The sequence below is a fragment of the Pseudopipra pipra genome, chromosome 8 (genome assembly GCF_036250125.1).
Source record: "Pseudopipra pipra isolate bDixPip1 chromosome 8, bDixPip1.hap1, whole genome shotgun sequence".
NCBI lineage: Eukaryota > Metazoa > Chordata > Aves > Passeriformes > Pipridae > Pseudopipra > Pseudopipra pipra.
The window spans coordinates 17,463,308-17,485,337 of record NC_087556.1 but is presented as its reverse complement, the minus strand read 5'-3'; the positions used below and the strand labels follow the sequence as shown (position 1 = coordinate 17,485,337).

Genomic DNA, 22,030 nt, shown 5'->3' with positions numbered 1-22,030 from the left:
GTCTGACATCCACACAGCTAATGATGATTACTACTCATGAAAGCATCAGAAAGGCTTGAGTTTTTCTCCCAAATATTGTTCTTTAAACTGAGACTAACAGAAACGAGGATTTTTCCACTGTAATCCAAATTAATCTATTGGAGTCTATACATGTAAAGCATATTTACCTGTCCCAACTGTTTAAAAATGCCAAGGCAGAGCCTAAACTGTGTAATTGGCATAAAAATCATGAGCAGTTGTAATACAATGTGGGTTTGTTTTTACTTGTTTTCTCTTTTCTACTCTAAATTTTAAAAGGGATTTGGATATCTGACTCTCATTAAACAACTTTAAAAACACCTTAACAATGCAGTCCTTTGAGTCTTCAGAGAGCAGACAGGCCCCTTCTCAAGCCCCCACAGGCAATGGAAGTATACTTTATTAAATGAGAACTGAAATTCTCATGCTACCACTTGACTAGAGGATCTGGAAAACCCACAAAAAACACCGTTAGGCTTGTGATGAAATACTAGCCAGTATGATATTCAGCACTGGCCTCCAATTTTCTCTAGTGCCACTAACTGAGGGCTGCTTTCGTAGCTCTTATATGGCTATCTACCCAGCTGAAAATCACAAATCTAATCACTTGGTTTCCAAAGTCCTCAGAGTGCACTTACAAATATTCATTTCCAATCAATTTGCACCTGCTAATATTTCTCAACGCTCACATGTGATGAGAGAGTCAGAAGCAGTGCTGGTGCTTATTATTTCTATAGCAATAGCATAAAGAGGCTCTGTGCATAGATCACAACCCATTGTCCAAAACAGGCACAGCATAAATAGGAATTTCTTTCGAGAGGCTCTTTTAGAAAATCAGTATATACGCATGTCTTCTTTTACACCGTCCCCTTAGCTTCTACTAGGCTCATAATTCAGACAGTCCTCGAGCTTTCAGGGGTCCTGAAACAAACATCTTTGTCTGTCATAGGAAATGAGATATCTGGGAAGGGCTCACTCATCAAGTCCAAGTCTAGGTAAAAGGCAGAGCAAAACTGGAGAGCCCTTTTCTTTGGGCTCATATCTGACAAGACAGAGGCTGAACACTAGCTAGGCTGCAACAGCCTCCCCCCTCTTCCATGATAAGTAGGCATATAAATAAATAAATAAATGGCATCCTAACTGCACTGAGAACTCAATAAAACAATCACATCAAATATGAGGAGGTATAAATCTCATGTCTGCACAGGTAACCCACTCAATTGCTTTTATTATGGCTCAGCCTGACTCCATTTATTACCATCCATGGCCTGGGTGAAGGATGTTTGCATGGAGGGTGGTCTCCTGGTGAAATCCTATCCCTGGAGCAGTGACAATCAGCCCATACAGAGGTGGATTTTGGTGGGGAGACCAAAGGCAGATCCATCTGTCTGCATGAAAACCAATCAATAACCCTGTAACTAGACCCCTTGTCACTGGGAAATGGACAACACAATAGTTCAATCCTGGAGCCATAGGAGAGGAATAGCTGTGGTTGGGGTGTGAAGAATGACAGGATGTATGCATGAACTGTTTGAGACATGGAGAGAATACATCTGTCTATATAGATATTGAGGAGGAGTGAAGGCATAGGAGAAGTGTAGAGGGTACAGTAATACATAGTAGGCAAATTTGAAAGGTTGATGTGTTCTGAGGTGGGCATGGGGAAGGAAGAAGCAGAACTATACTCCATTCTTTTGCACAGGACATTTATACGGGGACTGTGAGTGCAATGCAGAGAGGTACCTTTGGGGAAATGTGCCTGCTGGTTGGATACTATGCATGAGTATATCAGTATATGGTAGAGAACACATATCTGAGCAGGCACATAGATGGTGACACAAAATGCTAGTAGGCAAAAGGAAGCATATGCGTGAGTTTGATATAGTCAGGGAAGGATATTCCTTTGTTCTTTGTCCATCTTGGGATTTATGTGTGTACTAGTTTTGACAGAGAGGAGGAAGAGTGATGTGGCAAAAGCCTGAGCTAACAGACTGTGAGTCCACAGATACACTTCCCAGAAAATGCTAAGTATGAAACATTCACCCAAACCTCACTGTTAATTCAGGAAGGGAGATTCTGGTGGCTTGTCTCTGCCTGTGTGAAAAATGGAAATAGGACATTTCTTGCTTCTGTCATTCCCTACCTCTGCAGTTCCTGTAGCGTCTCTAAAAACTGCACAGTGTATTGTTCTCCAGGCTTCTAGCAACTTCCCTAACACATGCACACATGCATACACACATAAGGACGCTGGAGTTTGCCTCTAATAACTGTTCCCTTCTGGGGGCCAATTTAGTTTTTATTTGTTTAGCTCTGCTTTGAACAGGTCCTCCTCCTTCCCTCTCTGCAGGGTCCAAGGCATAAGGGTTAAACATCCATCTCTGATTGGGAGACAAATTGCGTGAAGAATTGTGATCAGCTCAGTTCAAAATGCCTATCACTGTATTTCAGTTGAGAAAGGTGGTATCCATGTTTTGCAAGGCAGAGTGATGCCTGTTAATTTGTAAAAGGAAAAGCAGAGACTGCAACCAGATGACAGTCACAAATGAGACCCTCACATATCTGTCAGACAGGATGCCCTGCACCACCTCTAGTTTCAGGGTAGTTTGCATGATTCTGGCAACAAAAACAGCACCCATTTCACTGGTCAGGAAAGGTTAATATCCTAGCCCTTTGATTCCCAGTACTAGTCCTCATTTGTTTCAAGCTGGGCTGAAATATAAGTGCAAACTCATTATCCCACTACCCACTTTCATGCTCTCACTTTAAAATTGTACTAGTCTTTAGGCACCAACATTTGGGATCTTCTTAAAGGGAGTATTGCCTTTCAATATACTCATGCTTCTCTAAAAATTCTCTTAAGAACAGATTTTGGTAATCTGCCTCTAAAAAGAAAGATCACACCACAATGCAGCTATGTCATAGTGCCTGCTGTTGATATTTGCCTAAATTTAGGCCACTTCTTGGTTGTTTCAGTGTAGATTTTGAGCTTGAAAAATGTAACATTTATACATAAATTACACATAAAAAAATTATATACACGTTTATAAAGTCAATATGGAAGGGAGGAGATATAGAAGACAAGAGAAGAGAAAAAGAAGGAATAACATCTGTGAAGAAAAGGACATCATGTTGGGACACTGAGTGCACAGGGAAAGTGTATTTCTGGGATATGCTATGTACAAATGGTCCAAGTCTATGCAAGCAGAGGCAGAGTGGAAAATGTGCAATATCACAAATTCCCTTTCCCTCTGGAACAACAGCAAATTTAGCGTTTAAAAGAGACAATATTTGTGGTGCCGACTCTGGCAGACAGAGCCACAACATCAAGCTCCCAGAATAGGTGGAGAGCACAGTTGGGTAGGGCTGGGGTAGGAAAGGGTAAGACATGAAGATGGTGGTAAAGGCTAAAGTAGATTTGACTTGGATACTGTCAAAATCAGACCTGCTGTGGTTTTATAGAAGGCAGTTTTGGCCACTGTGCCAAACAAGATGCAGAGCATTATTTAATATTGACATCCCACTCCCTAATGCGGCTTTAACAATTTCAGGCTACACATGTGCCTGAGTTTGGGGTCTGTGCATATGAAGGCAGCCAGGACGGGAACAGTGTGTCTGGCTGTGTGCAGATTCTTGTGAGGTACACAAACTGGAGAGCAGGGAGGAACTGCATGGGTGAGTCTGTATGCTTGCACATGAGAAAGTATGTGTAAATTTGTAAAAAGAGGACTGCCCTGATTCTAAACGCCCTTCGCAGTTTACATGAGTTTTTGTGACCTGCAAATATTTAAAGAAAAATACACGCCTATGGGTGACCCTGCTATGGCTCTTGATGCCCAGCAGGCAAAACTGGCAGAGCTGATGGCACAGGGAGACATGAAATGGAAGGGAGTGTGGCCCATTTCATGTGGATGTGTATAGAAGGAAATGCCCCTGGCACAGTGAAAGACAGGGGATAAGTGATGCTGGGGAATACAGTCTTTAGAAGCTTGCAAAAGGAGGGTGCCAGCCCTGTAAATGAAACATTAGTACTGCTTAGAGCACCACCTTTCCAAAATGAAAGCACCTTCTGCATCATTTGAATGTGCTACAGGATCATTCTGTGCACAGTGAAGTAATTTGAGCATGGAAACCCGGGTGCATTTGTACAGATAAACTGCTGAGTCTCTATTGTTCCACCAGACAACCTTCTCTGTAATGGATATTTGGGCGAGACATGCCCTATACCCCATGACATGTGTACAAGGAGGAGCACAGGCATATCACTAGGGCAACATGTCCAGCTGGGAGTATAGACTTATAGCCAGTAGGTATTATTGGTCTGTGTAAGAACTAAGAATAGTCTCATCCATGAAAACCACGTCACAACTCTGCAGTTACATGCAGGGAGTCATAGTGGTGAGCAAAGGCACAGCAGTACGTGCCTTGGGAAGCCTGGCTAGTTTTGGGGACTCTGCGGGGGATTCTGCATGACCGCTTCCCGATGGCAAGACAGTCTTGTAAATGAACAGACAAACCATGGCTGTAAGCATATGCATGGGGCAGTCCTAGCAGTGCTCATACCTTCATCAGCAGCTCTTTGGGGCAGACCTGGGGATAAGGTGCTATAGCAGCCATACTACCAATATGCTGAGGAAAACACAACTGGTGAGATGAGCGGTATCAGTAACACTTGTGCAAGTGTGTGGATGATTAAGTGGCATCTGCTGAGATGTGTGAACACAGAAGGCATATGGCAGGGCAGTTAAATATATACAAGAAAATGTCATGTACAAATGTGGGTGCACGTGCCTTTTGCAGGTACCAGTGCAACTGAGGGAATGAGGGGCGTATATGGAATGATATATTTGTCAGGGAGTGGTTGTGTGGTGGTTCACTTGATACATGATGCAAAAAGGGGATACGTGGGGATAGTGAGGGCAGACGAGATTACACTAAAGGAAGTATTTCTAATTACAGCTATAGTTTAATGCACTGGACCCTGCTCTCCTCTCCTCTCCCCTCCCCTCCCCCTGCACTCTTCTCCTCATTACTCAGGTTATCTTGTTTGGGTTAAGAGGCCAATTTCAACAGACTATAATTGAAGAGTGAAGAGAATCTGATAAGATAAGGAAGGGACATCATTCCTCAAGGGATCAATAGAGGTTTCATGTTCCTCCTTCCCCTGCTGTGTCCCTAACACGCTAACACTCTGTGTCCATGGGCCTGGTTTATTTGCTCTGCTTGTCTGCAAGACTAGAAGGGAAGTGCGGGAGTAGAGGGAGGCTGTAGCCTCTGTCTGTCACACAGCCAGAGCAGGGGAAGGGGCATAAGGAAGGGACCACAGGGACACCAGAGGCGATATGGTCTCCTCTGGGAGTCATGAGGAGGCAGGGAGGTGACAAGCCTGATGCTCTTCTGGCTCTGGCAGGGGCACAGGCTCACAGGGGAGGTGTTCACCTTTGGCCCTTCATCTCGGCATTGCGCTCTTCAAGGAAGGGATATTGATAACTTTTCTACATTTAGGCTTGCTTTCCCTAGCATCCATGTGCAGACAAGCTCAAGCTTTTTATAAGCACTCACAGAGTGACCTCTCAGGGCCCCTCAGGGTGAGAGAGGTATAATTACCCCTTCTACAGGGAATGCTGGTAGCTGCTCCTGACTAGGTTTATGTAAGGATCTGAAGTTCAGGCTTGACAGACCCAATATCTTACAAGCTGTTCTTAGCAGTGTCTTACAAGTTGTTGTTAGCAGTTTTTTGGACCAAATCAGCACAAGAAGATCCCCTTAAGAAACACGGAGCTGTCTCAGCAGTAAATACAGGTCCCCTCATGGTAGGGCTGCCAGGGCTCCCACACTGCACAGGCAGAGTTTGGTCCACTCCTGATCATGCTCCTTAGCAGGAAGATGCGTATCTTGCAGAAGCAACATGAGATCCACAGGAATCCATGCCCATGTGAGATCCATATGAATGTGCAGGCAGCTGGGGCACTGGGAAGAAGTCCCTCCAGGAGGCCCAGCCTCTCACATCAGGCAAGCTCTGCATTCCCCTGTCCCTGCAGCTTGCGTAGGAATGCTCAGGCACAGGGAGACTAGCTGAGAGGTCAGCACAGAATCCAATGCAGATCCCATACAACAGGGTTGGCAAGCTGCTGGAGAGACTGAGACTCAGAGGGGTCTGGGGCTGAGATATCTTCTTCCAGCTGATTTCTCTTTTATTTTTAACACCCAGAGAAACAGACGCTGAGAGCAAGTCAGTCATGCAGCGAGCATGTGGCAGAGTTGGGAATACAACCCAGATCCCCTGACTCCCAACCTCAGGCTTTAACCACTAGACCATGCTTCCCTCTAAGCCACCTTGAACTTTCCTCAGTGAGGATGGGGGCTACTAAGCCTCTGTGGGCTGCAGTTTACCAAGCTGTCAGGAGTGTGCTCACTGGACCGCCTCACCAGAGACAGCCTTCCTCACGCATGCTAAAAAAGTTGAAAAGAAATTCATTTCATGGCCGGTGGTTGCTTAAAAAAGGCGATTCCAGCATATGTATGTGATAAATGTTAACTGTGCATTAATCGCATTAAAGAGGACCCTATAAACTTTTCATTTCTAATTAAATTCTGGCCGGTGATTCTGGCGAAGCCAGCTCACTCCGGGCCTTTGTTTATGTGGAAAATTAAAATGCAAATACAATGGAATTTATTTCCATTACTAGAGTGATATGCTGGGCTCCTCTGTTTAACAGCCTCCAATTATTTCTCAAACAGGTCTCTCTCCCTTTCTCCCTCCCTCTCTCCCTTTCTCACTCCCTCATTTTTTTCCCTTCTCCCTATTACCCTGATACTGCTACCCCAGTGTGAGAGATGGGAGCTGGTAAAGCAGTGGGTGCCCTAAGGACCATGTCATCTGCTCAAGGTCAAATTCAGGCCAGAATATAGAGGAGGAAATGGGGAAAAGAGCATGAGATCACAAACAAGGGAGTAGGGGAAGTAACAAGGCTTGAGCTAATGCAAGGAGGAGTAAGGAGTTACCTATGAGCAACCTCACTGAAAAATAGAAGCTAAACTCACTGGCTTGCTAAATCCCAGCCATATAGATGACCCGAGTGAAAGAGGTCATGCATCTTCCCCTGATGGGATATTTTGGTAAGAGGGTACAATTGGGAACTCTCTCTGAAAGTTTTCTGGATCTTTCACAGCTTTTTTCATAGACTTTGTCTGGATGTGACTGCTGCTGGGCTAAATCCTGATGGCTGAGGAAGGATAGGACAGGCCCAGTGCCAGACACATTGCCTGTGCAGAGCAAATAAATCCATGTGGCAATGACACATAATCATCAGCTGAAAAATAACTGAACCCTCTTGTTCATTTCCAAGGGACCAAATGTGGCTACACTGTCTTAAGGCATTACTGCACAATATCCACACAAGTCAGAAACCATTGCACAAACTCAGAGATTCACTGTACGTTTAAAATTTCTTAACACATATATTTACTGCTAAATGCTGCTGACACAGAATCCCATTCTTTCCTACATATAGGAGAGACCTAGGTCAGTTCAGACTTGGGAACATTGCCAGTCAGTCACACACAGATCAGAGGCATCTGCTAACTGACATGGATGCCCTTCTATCCATTAATATAGAAAGTCACACAAGAAGACCCTTGCAAAGGCAAGAGTGCACTTCACTGAAGAGATATGTAATCATTTATAGATCCCTTCACAGTCAAATCTACTTGAAACTGCACAGTATAGTCTTGCTTGTAACTGTGGAGAAACTTACCTAAAAACGTAACTGGAAGGTCTTAGCAAAATCCCTGAGTACATTAGAAGGCACACACACATGTAAACATATCACATAGCCTTAGAAATCTGCTCACAAGTTATTCAAAAGTAAGTGGCCACAGATCTTGAAGCATGAGCTGAGAACCAGCCAGACGTGCCACCCTGCGTGTCACACACGTGCGAGAGACGCACTTTCGGCACTCCCCGCTGGCAGGGAGAGCTTGGGAGCCAAAGGGATATTCTTTTAGTGCATGTGAGCATCTTAAGGAATCACCTAGTGTAAATGATCCTGCCCCAGCTGAGACAGGGAAACAGGAGAAGGACACATTCACTTACAACACTGAAAAGAGGCCATTACCCAGTCAAACAACCCAATCCCTGACATCATTATTCAATACACAGGAGCCCTGAAATGCACACTAACTCAATCACAGAGACACACGATTACAAAATAATACTGATGGAATCAATGAGACAGACATGCGGTCATACAAAGCACACCCACCCTGGTGTTAATACACAATAACAGCCGCCCAACAAGCGAATACAAAACAGCCATTCACGACCACAGGCCAAAACATGGGGCCACGTTCTCAAAGGAGACTTGAAAACTCTGGTAACAAAACCCACCCTTGCCAGAGGGGGCTTAGAGCAAAACTTAGGGTATAGGCAAAAATCTGGCACTTGTCAGCCTAGTGAGTAGCAAACAGTAAAAGCCTTGTCGAGCAGCACACTGAGCACATTCATGTCCTAGTAAGGCTGGTGGTCTCCCAGGGTGCTCAGAACCATGCAGGATTGCACCCACAGCCATTGAAATAGACTAGTCCAGTGAAGTGACACCTTTGCTCAATGACCAAAAGCATCATGCAGTCAGTCTTAACAAGCAGGGGTGCATGACATTCAAGACTCACCAAAACACAAGCCAACATAAGAAAGCAAAGCCTACAGAATATCAGAAACAAGACAATTCAACACTGTGGACAGGTGCAAACACTGTTCAGCACCCAAAGCCACAGAACCATTTCACAGACATGCTTCTGCAAAACAGCCCAATTCTCTTCCCAAACCACAACGGCACACCCAAACCTAATACAGCACTAGTGTCTTTCCCCTTTAGAAAGGAGAAAAGCGACACATAGAACATGCTCATAACACCAAAAATAATCAACCTGCCGCACAGGCTGTGCCAGAGCATGCCAACCTAAGCACTTAAGACACGGCCCAAACAGCCAGCTTTTGCAAATCCTGCATGATCTCCTTGGGAGGGTGATAGGAACCGGACTGTAAGTCCTTTCCCTGGCACAGCAGGCATCAGTTTGTAGCAGGTTGCGTACACAAGAATATGATGTTATTGAAAAAGCCAGCAAGGCTGGGGGAAGACTGCTGTCAGCTGTGTGTGCCTGCGCGCATTGTGTGTACAGGAATTCCCCTTCCTCTACCGAGTGCCGCTGCTTGTAGCCATTAAAAAGCCCAGGTCCTCATGCTGGGTGTTCAGTGAGTATTGATTCAGTCTGCAAGCAATTTTAATATTTCTTCAGGGACTTTCCAGCAACAGCACAAGTCATTAATTCACCCTCCCAAATTGCTTATTCAATAGAAGGAACATGGCTCCTGAATAAAGTCCCAGAATTTATGTGACTCACATGAGTCAGGAGGTCAAACAACTGTTATGGAGCGAAGTTAAAAATCCAAATAAAATATTGACACTTTTTTGGAAGTGAGGGGAGGGGGAGGGGGAAGGCAAAGAAAAGGTATTTAAAATAGGGTTTTGTTGCAATGCCCCCAGGATAAAGAATGGAAAGAGATTGAAGACAAGCTGGAGTTTGTAAAATCAATGGGATTTATTGCATATCCGCTTGGCATTTAATAACTCCTTCCTTTCCATCTTTCCCTGCTCTGTTTGTACATGGGGGAGATAAAAACTACAAATAGCCAGCCACAAAGTACACAGACAGACACCCCAAACATGAATACACAAAGGCAGGCACATGCAGGGATGAATGTTGCTGTAAGGCAGTGGCATAGCATCAGGAGGTCCTCTCAGGACTCAGGATCTTGGCTGAACTACATAGAGCCATTCACATATGGCATTACATATGCCCACATAGTAGCAGATAGTGTGTGTTCACAGTCTCTGCAAAAAAAAAAAAAAAAAAAAAAAAAAGGCTGTGAGGGGAAACTGAGGCACAGAGTGAATTAAAAGAGTCTGCTCAGTCACAGAGCCCATCAACAACGTAGCCAGTTAGTATTTTTGCTGCTGAAGGACACTGCCTTTTACAGTAATGAAAACGCACAAAGCAACCAAGATCAGACTGTAAGAAGCCATCCATCTCACAGGAGGGACACACAAACCACACAAAGAAGAAATGCACCTACAGACACCATGCAAGCCCATCCATATGCAGATAGATGCACACACAGATACAAATACATACATGCTTTTACTAAGCTCATTGTTATTCAGAAAGCACCACAGCTAGATTACACACAGAAGTAGAAACATACCTGCAGACAGACAGACCTGCAAGTGCCTGTGTGTACAAAAGCACCAGCACATACACGCACACACTGGTACATCAGTATAGCCTCCTGTGGCAGCACATCCACACCAACACAAACTGATGTGCTTCTACAAATCTGGATTTTACTTACAGTGGTATCTTCTTAGCTAGCTGCACAGAAATGGATGGCCACACACTCTAAAGTGCATTCCGCACAAGCATATTAATATATAGGACTGTCTTCTTATTACATTATACTGTAGCTGTTTCAGTGAAACCATGCTAATTTTCTACTAGTCAAAGATCTGAGACTGCTGTAGCCATCAAACAACATTATTCATTAGCAATTACTCCATAAAAAACAGCACATAAAAATGTAGCCTAACCATCTAATCAAACAATCAAACAGTACTTGACGGTTTGGGACATTTAAGCAGGCTTTCTTTGTTTTATTTGGGTTTTTTGGTCATCTGGTTGACTTTTTTAGTAAAGACTTAAGGCAGCTGCTTTCTTTGAGTTGAGATTTTTCTGAAAGGCAATTTTTCAAGGGCTTTTTTGCATTGTGATAAAAATAAGGTTTGACAGTATTTCCTTCCTAAGATATCTACTGACCAAATAGAGACTGTGGTTTAAAATTCAGCAAGGTAATGAAAAGTTTGAAATTTCCATAATGGTGCTTTAAAAATATTAATACTTTTACATTAAAATATGCTTCTGTATTATTTCTAAGATTATTTTGTTCATGATAGATTTTGCAACAGCCCTTTAAAAGGCAAAATTGAATCTTTTGGTCACCTTATGCTACCTCCTGTCTTCTTAGACCACAATATATTGAAGGAAAAGTGTAAAGGTAGCATAGTTTTTTAAATACCATCACCTATGTCCCTCTGTATTCCTCTATCTATGAATCGTGATTGCATCTGATCTTGTTGAACTTCAGTTAGATAAAAAAATGAAATACATGCTGATTTACAGCTGGAGGCATTCCAATTCATTAAGTGAACAAGTACTTAATTCAGATTAAGGGGACCGTGTTTTGAAATAATGGAACTGGATAAAATCACTAAAATCACCGCAAATATCATGATTTTCAGAAAGAATATATCATAATTTGCAATATAGTGTTCTACTGCAAAAGCCTAACCTGCAAAATTTGAATAATTCAATATTTATAACTCAGGTCTTCAGATAGTGTTAAACAATTGCTGCACCTCTTCTTTATTAACTGCAGCTAGTGCCTGGCTCAGCGTGTCAAGCACTGGACAAATCAGTCTTAGAGATTACTAAAGCTCACCGGGAGAAAAGTTGCCTGCATGGGGATGTAGGGATGAGGAAACACTTGTGCGTGTGGGGGAGGATCATTTAAAGTGCTCCTCTTGGGAGGTTGGTTGTCAATTTGGAGTTGTTGAAGGAGTCTCAGCTGAGATGGTTTCATTGACAGGAAATAGGCAACTGGCTTGTTTACACAGGGTCAAATGACAAAATTAATCTGAATTAACTTTGCAAGTACATTGGTTAAAAGCATTAAAACATTGTTCAGGTGCTCATTCAAAATTTGAGTGTCCTAAATTGAATTTAGTTCACTTCATTTCCAAAGTGAATTAAGCTAAACTAAATTAAAGCTGCCTTAATTCTAAACAAGGGAGTCAAAGGTGTAATGTAGTTTAACTAGACAACTTTAATTTCACACATTCAGTTAATTCAAATTAGTTATTTTGCACAGCCGTATGTAGATAAACCCTTAGACTGCTAACTCCTATGGACAGAAGCTGTATTTATACAGGAGCCAGGAAAAGGGTACCCAGAGGCCCTGAGTACTCTACTGGCCATTGCAATTGTAGCAGAAAAGGATAGATATAACAGGCTGGTGAAGGCTCACAGAAACCCATAGCTCTTCAGTTAATCAGATGGATGCCAGATATGTTATTTAGAAATAGAGCAGATCTACATTCACCAACTTACACAGCTATGCAAATACACACACAGGTATGGGCCTTATAAAATAGCAGGGTTCCCCATTAATTATGTATCAGTATTCAGATACATTAGCTATTACATCATGGATATTATAGCCTTGTTACACAATTTTTTCTAGGTGGTTATGACTTTTTATTTGTAATAATTTTGTGGGGCTGTACAAAAACATCCATATCGCTAGTTGGTGATGCTTACAAGCCACACATCTGAACATATTTTGCCATTAAACTCTGTTAAAACCTGCAATGGTTGAACAAATGTTTATTAATTCTTCATGGGGACTGAATATATAATATGTGACCCAAATGTCTAACTCCATGCAGACCTATAGACAAAGATAAACAAGTATGTCAGTTGTATGGCGAATTAAAAGATACTAAGAACCAAGTACTAATGCATTGCAAACACAGTATGGACACATAAACATACAGATCATATTCTCTAAACATTAGACCTGATAGTGACTTACATGAGCCAAGCGGACTGGTTACAGATTTGTCTTTTCATTATGAAAAATGGCTTTGTCCTCTAAACATGAAAACTAGACTGTCTTCTACAGAGATGGGCACCAACTTGATGCTGGAAGCCTATGTAGCACCCACATGCTGACGTGCTCACCTGTGCCTAACTGCTTTGGGTGGCACAATAAAGCAAGGAATAAATTATAAAAGAGCAGTGAGGACTAGAACAAGAAGGGACAGATTCGGGTTCGCCATGAATATTTTCAATGTGGTTTTGAATCAGAACTTCAATAAAATTCTACAGCTAGCTTTTCAGTGTAGTTGGAACCTGCTTTTTCAATACAATACATATATATTATTCTGATTTTTATTTTTTAGCATAGTCTTTCACTCACCTGAAAAAGGTAATTTTAAAGGGGAAAGCTCCCAATTTTTCCATTCTTATTTACATTCGTCTCATAATTTTGTTTATTTCTTTAAAACCCGAAGTAAGAATAACATTAGATGTAAATTACCACATTCTCAGCACTGGTTTTGTTTTGATTTTCAGCAAAAATTTTCTAATGGTAAGGGGTGCACTAAGAAAACACCAGCATAAGGGAGGCAATACACAATGACACCCCTGTAAAGGGAATAATTTGCTTATCCAACATACACAAACACGTACTGCAGTGCTGCACTCTGCAGGATATAGAGATAATACACAGCTAATACACAATGCTGCCAAGCCCAAAAGTTAAAAAGTCCTCATTCAATACCCTCCAAAATGAAGAGACTGGCATAAAATTTGCAAGGCTGTAAATGAGAATGTATTTATTTCTTTCTCCTTTGCCTCCAGTTCTGGCCCTTTGGGAGGCAGCCAGGTCCCACTTCCACCTGGTCTTTGCAGCAATGAAAGCCAGAAATACCTTGGTATTAAATGAAAGTAGAACTAATTGTTTATCTTTAAGATCTGAGGCTTTATACAAAATACCAGGTATGGCATAACTTGCAGGAGGGTTGAAAATGTTACCTACATTTATCTGATTCCTCCCAGTTCAAGACTCCCTTCCTAGTACACACATGTCTTCTGTTAATCAAAATGAATGTCCACAAGGAATTCAGCACAGACTCCTGAATTTTAATAACTGGAAATGGGCTCAAAGCAAAGCTTTCAATTAAAAGTTCCCATACTCCAGATTAAGATATTTAACCTTGGCAAGCCCATGTGTTTCTGTAGTTCTTCTTAACTCACCTGCTGGCACAGCCGCTGTTCTGACAGCTCCAGCCCGTGCTGCATGGCAGTCACTGGTGTGCTGGCAGCTCATGGGGCTGTACCCTATGCCAGCTCCATACTGCTGCAGCAACACTGCTAGTAGGACCCAAGCTGGCCAGTCTGTAGGTAACAGAAGATACCACTCTGAACTGCTATCACTGCAGTGTAGGCATACTCAGAAAATGATTAATTCCTAAGAGGTCAAAAATTTCTGTGCCCTTTCATGGCAGAAGTATCTTGCTAGTGAAGGGGACCTAGCCACTGGCAATGCTTCTCTCCTGCTCTCTTCATGTGGCTTGTTGGTTTTGTAGCTTTTGGCCTTTTGTTGCAGAGATGAGTTTGGTGAGGGGGAATGGTAGGTCTATAGCTGCTGGGATGGATACTTTCATGGATGCTGTGAGCTGAATGTCTGCTCCATGGTTGCCTATCATATTAGAATTTGGACTTGATGACCCAGGTGGTTCCTCCCAGGCCTGTGTTTCTACGTTCAAGAGCAGCAGAACTCTTTTTGTACTATAAGATTTTCTTAATTCACCTTAAACCCAGGATGTCAAGCTACTAGGATCAAGTAGCTTCCAATATTTTGTTGACTGTATGACATCTTCTAGATGTTTGGATTTTAATGAATTTCTGGAAGAAAGCCTTCCAAACGTGAACTGAGTGTAATAAAAGTAGAAGCACCTGCCTGAGGACATTTCTATGCTACTGTCACTGCTTGACTGCAGCTCGTGTAAATAAACTTTAGCCAGCTTTAAGACAGCCAGACCGGGTCCTGTCGGCTCTGTAGCCACAGCTTTGCATAACACAGCAACTATTCAAGCACACCTGTTTCCCAGGTGAGAAAATGTTTCCTACAGCCTAATGCAGCAATTTATTCTGGGAGGTCAGGCTAGGCAATCTATACACATGGGGCTGACCATTGTCAATGCCATCAGTACCAGGGGCATGAAGTTGTGTGTTACTGCTCACAGAATGAGATGGCAGGCCAACCCCCTGTCTGGCAGATCTCCCACTCCCAAAAGACAGGCATCTTCACCTTTCTTTCCTTCCACCCCTCTTCCTTATGTCTGGGCTTGTACCGTGTAGCAAAGCAGAACTGGAATGCACTGAGATCTGCTAGAAGCTGAACATTAATGCTCTGCTCAAATTAAATGAAATAAAACCATATGGTGTCATCATGGGTCACTGATTTAAAACAACAAAAAACCCCTAGCTCCTCTCTAAGCCCTTCAGATGGTAAAACTGGTGCTGTGAATTGTGAGTCTTCTTAGAGTGCAGCCAAGAAATACAATGAGAGAAAAGGGTAGAATTGGGCTTTCTCTCCTGTTCGTAGTGAGCAGGTTGACCTGGAACAAAGTGGCACTTTTTTCCCCATGTCTGCAGGCATGTCAGTGTAGCTCCACTGAAGTTGATGGACCTACACAGATTAACAGGAGATAAGGAGTCAAAAATTCTCAGAGAGGGCTGGGATTGTGTTTTGAGACATGTAAGGCATCTCCATTTTGACCTCTCATCTATTTGGAAGCTTTGGGAAAGCAGATAATTCCTCTTCATGCACCTTTTAGGACTATCAATCTAACCAATCTAATTTATCTGTCATACTTGTGCTTATATACTAACATAGTATACATGGTCACCCTTCTTCTCTCTCCTTTTTCAAAAGGTAGGGAGCAGAAAATGCAATTTGCATGACAGGAGAGAGTTTGAATGTGTGAATATTGCTTGTGGCCCCTGAATGTGGCAGGGTTTGAAGGCATTCTGCTGCCTTGGCAAGGAGCACCAGAGCCTCAGGCCAGCTAGTGAGGAAGCTGAGTCTGCTGCTCCTGCCAATGTCAGCTGTTGTTCTGAGGGTTGTAAGTGTTGCAGTAGATTTTGAGAGCAGTAGAAGCTACTGCCCAACCCCTCCGCTTCCCAGTAGAAATTATGTTGTAGCTTTTGGGGGGCAGCTCTGATTTTCCCATCTACATCTGCTGCTGCGAATTCAAACACGACCGCCAAAGCCTGTGCAGCTGAAATACAATTCCTGTTGCCTTTGCCTATTTCCCTTCCCTTCACATACAGCCGCTGTCAGCAGGGTACGTGTCACTTCTGCTACAAGCAAGAGAACGAAGCCAATACTGTGCTACAGCTCGCTGAAGCACTTACTTGGCCCGTTATTAGAGAGTCTGAGCCCTTCACTCCTCCTTCCAGCTGTCCTCACTGTGCCCCAGGTGGCACGGCAATGCTCCTATCTTCACACTTCAGGCAGGAAACAGAGCACAGAGAGAAATGCCATTTGTCCAAACTCTTGATGAGAGAGGTCCATGACAGAGCAAGGAACTGAAGCCCTTCCCTAAGTCGGATTAGGCTCTATCAGACTTTCTATTTCCCTTCCTTCACCCCCAAATCCCTCGGCTGTTTTTCCTCACGGTGTTACAAAGCTTGCATTTCGTTTTGAACTTTGTTTGCGCAAACAAGGCTTCTCCCCCACCCTTTCTTTTGCTCAGCTGTGAATTCAGCTGTGTTTCAACCTATGCACAGAAACATAAAACTGTCTCCTATTCGAACCAAAGCCACGTTCAGAGTTCTTAATGCCTGTGCAGCACCAATCTTCGGCTGAGATATTGTTGACTCCATGGAGGCTGTCAACAAGGACCCCAAAGCTGCCTCTTCTCTTTGATGCCAGCATCACTGGGATGGTCTCAAGCCCTTTTGTAGGTAGCGATCTGATGCAGAGAAGGCATCACTGTCTCACCGAGCCCCGCACCGTGTCCCCCGCAGGCTGCCGTGTCTGTACCGCCGGCAGAGCCCGTGGCTCAGCAGTACAGCCCGGCACTAATTAAACAGCGCGGCACAGCAGGGTGTGAGTGCGTTGGCCATCACAGCCTCCTCTCGACACACTGCAGAGAAAAGGCTGAAGCTTCACAATGTTAGCCTTCCAAGAACCACTTTAATTGCCCAGTAATGCACACCCTGGGGTCTTGTAATGTGCTGCTAATATGGAGCATTTAAAATATGAATACTCCAAAACAATTACAAGGAGTTTGGTGCTCTGCTGAGTGTATCTTTCCACTATGAAAAATAATCCACAACAAAGGAATATGATCAAAGCAAGGATACCAGTGGTTTCTGAATTCTGCCAGGGTCTTCTTGAGGCAGCAGGACACACCACTCTTTCCTTTGGTGCAACTTCACTCTGTTCTTCCAGGATTAAAATAATTGCTAGCCTGGGACTCCAGATGATTCAGACCTACCTTACCTCTCTCTGATCAGCCCTAGTATAACTTTTTTATTTGAGATAGTGTCTAAAGACTCTGACAACTGTAGTAAGAAAGGAGAAACCACAGAGTACATTAGGTTATAAGAGAGTTTGGATAGAAATGTCAGAGAAGCAAGGGAAGTTTACTATGATCTCTTATTCTTTCATCAAATAATTTCTGGACAGGTATAGAAGTGATTTTTTACTTGCTTATTTAAAAGGAGTGAACGTTTTGCTTCTCAGAAAAGACTCTGGCTCACATAATTTTGACTTCTAGTATTTCTTTCTACATTCTTGATGAGAGCTTGTTACAACTGTCATACTAGGAGAGAAGATTTTTGCCTGTCGGTCTGTATTCAGAATCAGGAAAAGGAATTGCATTAAAACTGATAAAAATAATGAAATAGAAATCAAACATTGGAAATTCATGATCTAATGGTGAACATTTAGGAAAGTAAAAGGCATTTGGAAACAGGCAGTTGATTTCAGCTGGTGCTGTACGTAGTATTAATTCTAGAAATCTAGAGTCACTACAAGCCAACTATGGTAACTCATGAATTCCAGGAATGGATGTATAATTCACAGTATGATACTATGTACTGTAATGACATTATATGCCATTACTTAAGATAATATTGCATATTAAATTCAGATTGTGAAATGAAGTTCAGTGGCTTTACTGCAATCAAAGATCTATAAATGTCCTGTTGCTGAAACTTCAGAAGGTTATGTATTAAATCTGTTTATAGTCTGAAACTCAAAGTAGACAACTTGTGCAAAAATCTCCCACTGGAAAATGAAAAATTGGAATTTGCAGTAAGTACCAGTTTATGTTCCTAATTAAATACAAATGCTGTTACTGGAGTCACTGACTGTGATGGAATTAGAGCAGGGATGAATTTAGTCCAGAGTGACAATTTCTCTTGGAGAAAATAAAGACGTTTGAAAATATGGCATTTATCTCAAGAAATCAGCACTGCTAACGGGTGTGGCAGGACTTGTGTCCCTTCTACTTTTAGAAAGGGCCAAGGAAGTGGTCTGCAAAAACACTTGTCTTTCTCCAGTGTCTAAAGGCAAGAACAAGCCATCAAAGACGGCAAGAGGTGATTGAGGTTTTGCGACCTCTTATAGAGCAGTAATCCAGAAATCCTAGATTTGAGGCAGCAGAGCTGGCTTAGTGCGTTTTTCAGTCTCTGGTAAGGGTGAGAAGCTTTCGGCAATCACAAAGTTTAAAGACAGCATTACTATGCTGCATTTGTTGCTATAGGACTGGGTCAGCTCTGTTCATCTTTCATCTGCTGTTTCATTAGGTGGTCTTGTGTAGGGCAGGCTCACTCAAAGCCTCTTAAAGCAGCAGCATTGATGCCTTGCTATCACTTGTTTATCACTGTCTCTAAGTGAATCGACCCAGGGAGATGCACTGCCATGTTCTCTACTGAGCATTAGGATCCTGAAATTTCTCCTCTTTCCTTACAATGCTAGAGTTCAGTCATGACTTTAGGGCAAAAGAACACTGCCAGGGAGAGCCTCTTCATGACCTCTTCTGCCTCTTCTTTTAATCATAGAAAATACCTTCTACCTGAGACCTCATTAGGTCTGTGCATTTGATGCCAAGAATTATTTGACCCAAGCTACCAGAGGTGGCACAATCAGAACTGCTCCCCTCTGCTCACAGTTTCCAGGCACTTTCTTTTGACATAAAACCAGTTTCATTCTTAGGAAGGGAATTTTTGAGCAAGCCTTTCACCTCTGGGTCACTAGCTGAAATCTGGCCCTGGTTGGTAGTGACCGAAAATCATTACCAGCTGACAGCTACTTGGTGAAATGAGCTGGTGAGCCTCATTCCAGTTCCTAATGGACGCTTCTCAGTAAACACAGTCACAACTGGCACTAACTGGTGTTCTTAGCCCACAGACTGAATGGGGAAGGAAACTGAACTTTCCTCTTCATGCCCTGCCTGGGTTTTTGGAGTATTATGGACAGGCATTTTATACCTGCAGCGTTTCACAGGCTGTTTTTGCTCCAAATGGCTTTTTGAAACTTTGCAATTTCCATGCAGCATGATTCAGCACAGCCTGATCTGCTATCTCAGTGTAATTAGACTCATCTTTTGGTTCCCTGAGCCGCCTGATGCCATCTCCCAGTACAAATGATGTCTCTGATGTCATATCTCAGTATGAATGGAACTGTCTGATGTCACCTCAGTGCTAACAGGACGTTTTATAATATGTCATCTAAGACTGCAGGGGAAATCTTCTAATCCATTCACTATGCTGCACTACAGTAGAACATAACACAGTATAATGTGTAGGTTAACTTAGACACCCCCAGGCAGGTTTTGGATAGACAGATGGATGGATGGATAGATACATTTATACAAAGTATACATACATTATATCACTCTATTGATTTTTAAAAAGTTCCAGGACTGCCTAGCTATAATGAGATTTTTGAACTTTGTGTTGCGATCAATGAGGGGAATATTATTGGCCTGGAGAATTGATATACCCGCTCTCTGTGGCTTGTTCTTCTCCTGGACTGCCCCTGCCCCCAAGGTGTACGATTCCATCAGACACTTAACCTCTTTTACAGTGTCATCAGGCTAAAAGGAATCTAATAGTGACACGGGACTTGTGCTCAGCACTCTGGCACTATTGCTTTCCTGTCACAAATAATTTATAGCTTTCTATTTCCATCCCTTTGCCTGCACCCCATCCCCTTTTTCTGTTTCTCTGGACTGGGGGAAATCAATAAACTCACACAACCAGAGTGGCACTTCAGGGGGTTTTAGGGGGAATGTGAGAGAAGAGGGAAAAAAAAAAAAACACCTAAAAGAAGAAAAAAAGTTGTATTATTTGCCCTAGCACAGACTTTTCAGATCAGCTCCTCAGCTAATACAAATAGCATGACCTCAGAATCTGGCCCTGAAGCCTTCAGACACCTTCTGTATAGGTCCTCAGCAGCTATAGATTAGGGCATCTGGTACCAGTTATCTATATGGGATGAGGATCTGGATCTCCATCCCCAGCTAGAACCTTGACATTCTCTGTCTCCAGCTATGTCCCAGGCAGCCTCTCTGCCGCTCCAGCTACTGCTCAGGCTTCATCATATGTACATCAGAGTTTTCTAACATGCTGAGGTGAGATGTTCTCTTTCTTTTCCTAAAAAGGTTTCAGTCTCAGGAGTTGTGCTTTTTCAATATTGCCCTCCCAATGTCTTGCGTGTCTCTATCCATACCATACCACCCACTAGACACACATTTGTTCTTTGAAGTTTTGCCAACTTATTCTTTAGAATGAATTTAGAAGGGAAGCTGTCATGCGGGCAGAGAGAATGTGCTATTTGCTTTCACTTTCTGAAGAGATTTTAGAAAATGGGTAGGAAACAAAGCTAATGTAATGCAGGGCTGAGAGTTCCAGAAACTCAGGCTGAAGAGCATCTTCAGACCTCACCCTAACTGGTGAGGTTAAAGAGAGGAGAGGTTTGTTTTAATCTCAGAAAGGAATTTGGTCTCCATGGCCTCCACAGGTCATGGCTTATTTGCTGAGTTCCTTGGTGAAACAGTGGTTCTGGAGTCACAGATACCCAATATCTGCCAGTAGTCAGGGACCTTGCCAGTCAAATGCTAGTGATTTTCTTTCACCACTGACCTCACTTGGATTTAAACCAGTGACCTAGAGGTGAAAGATTTCATGTAACAAGAAACAGAGCACTGAATTACAGTTCAGTTTATTTTCATTCTGAGCTATATTATGAGATTTGTAGCATCTTTTTGAGTTCCCATGCTGTATTCATTCACCATCTGACAAACACCAATTTTTGCCCTGTTTGCTGAAACTTCTTCCTGGTGATCTCTATCCCTGACCACTCTCTACAGATGCCTTCTGCTCTTAACTTCTCATTTATGAAGGGCAAGGGCTTTGGGCAAGCCTTCCACAAGGGCATTCAGTCATTCAGAAAGATGTTTTTTAGAGAACAAAATTAAAGCTACACCATTTGTAAATCCAGCAATGTCTCTATTAGCTGCAAAGACTGCCTTGAGATGATGCTCACAGATCAGACCATAAATGCTAATGCAGCTTTTAACACACAGGAGATCCTTCCTCACTCACTGAACACCCTCCTTATGCAGTGAACACCCAAGTTTGGGATAAAGATAATAGAGCAGAACTAGGACAATTCTCCAAGAATTGTACCATTAAAGCAGTAGAATCAGGACCACAATAAGGCAAATGGAACCACTCTGCTGCACCTAGAGTTCAGATCAAGTTTTCGGGTTCTGATAGCTGGGACTGTGAGTATGCAAAGACACAGAGAAGTTGCATTTGAGTTCTGAATGTGTTTTGCTCTTTTCCAGGATCATCAGAACCAAAGTTCAGCAGCCTTTTCATCCAACACCAGACGGGAGCGGGACAGGTGTGACTGCACCAGGACATACTATTGGTAAGGAGACTGGCATGAGGGGTGGTGACAGGTCAAGTGGAAATGGGGATGAGGCTTAGTTGAGCGAACAAAGTATGACAAGCAGATGCTAAGCAGAGCAAAAGGGAGGAGGGGGTGGCGGGAAAGAAGCCTCTATGGAAATCAGAGGTTTCTTTTCTTCGTTTCCCTTGTTGCATTGCAGAGAAGGGAATCATGGAGAAACTAGCCTAAGGTAGCGGTTTGCTGAAGTGATTCTGCCCTAACATCCAATTCACATTCATGCTCTCCTTCATCTCCCTATAGAGAAGTATTTACTGCTGTGCTGTCTAAGCACGAGCCTTTACTCTGATTCTCTTTCCCCCCTCTTACTCCCAGTTTTGTTTCTCTCCTCTCCCTTTGTTG

The 22,030-nt window shown here is 42.9% G+C and overlaps 1 protein-coding gene and 1 long non-coding RNA gene across 11 annotated transcripts in view; one reads left to right on the top strand and one right to left on the bottom strand.

Annotated features, from left to right (window-relative positions):
* LOC135417969 (uncharacterized) overlaps positions 1-22,030 on the bottom strand; it is a 333,771-nt gene that overhangs the window by 147,946 nt on the left and 163,795 nt on the right. The gene's annotated exons all lie outside the window — the stretch shown is intronic.
* The window catches only part of PAX2 (paired box 2), a 103,069-nt gene that overhangs the window by 25,775 nt on the left and 55,264 nt on the right, over positions 1-22,030 (top strand). For all 10 annotated transcript variants that reach the window (XM_064662713.1, XM_064662712.1, XM_064662711.1 and 7 more), the window contains one exon: positions 21,564-21,649. In XM_064662713.1, the coding sequence (XP_064518783.1) occupies positions 21,564-21,649 (86 nt within the window). The remainder of the gene's footprint in view (positions 1-21,563; positions 21,650-22,030) is intronic.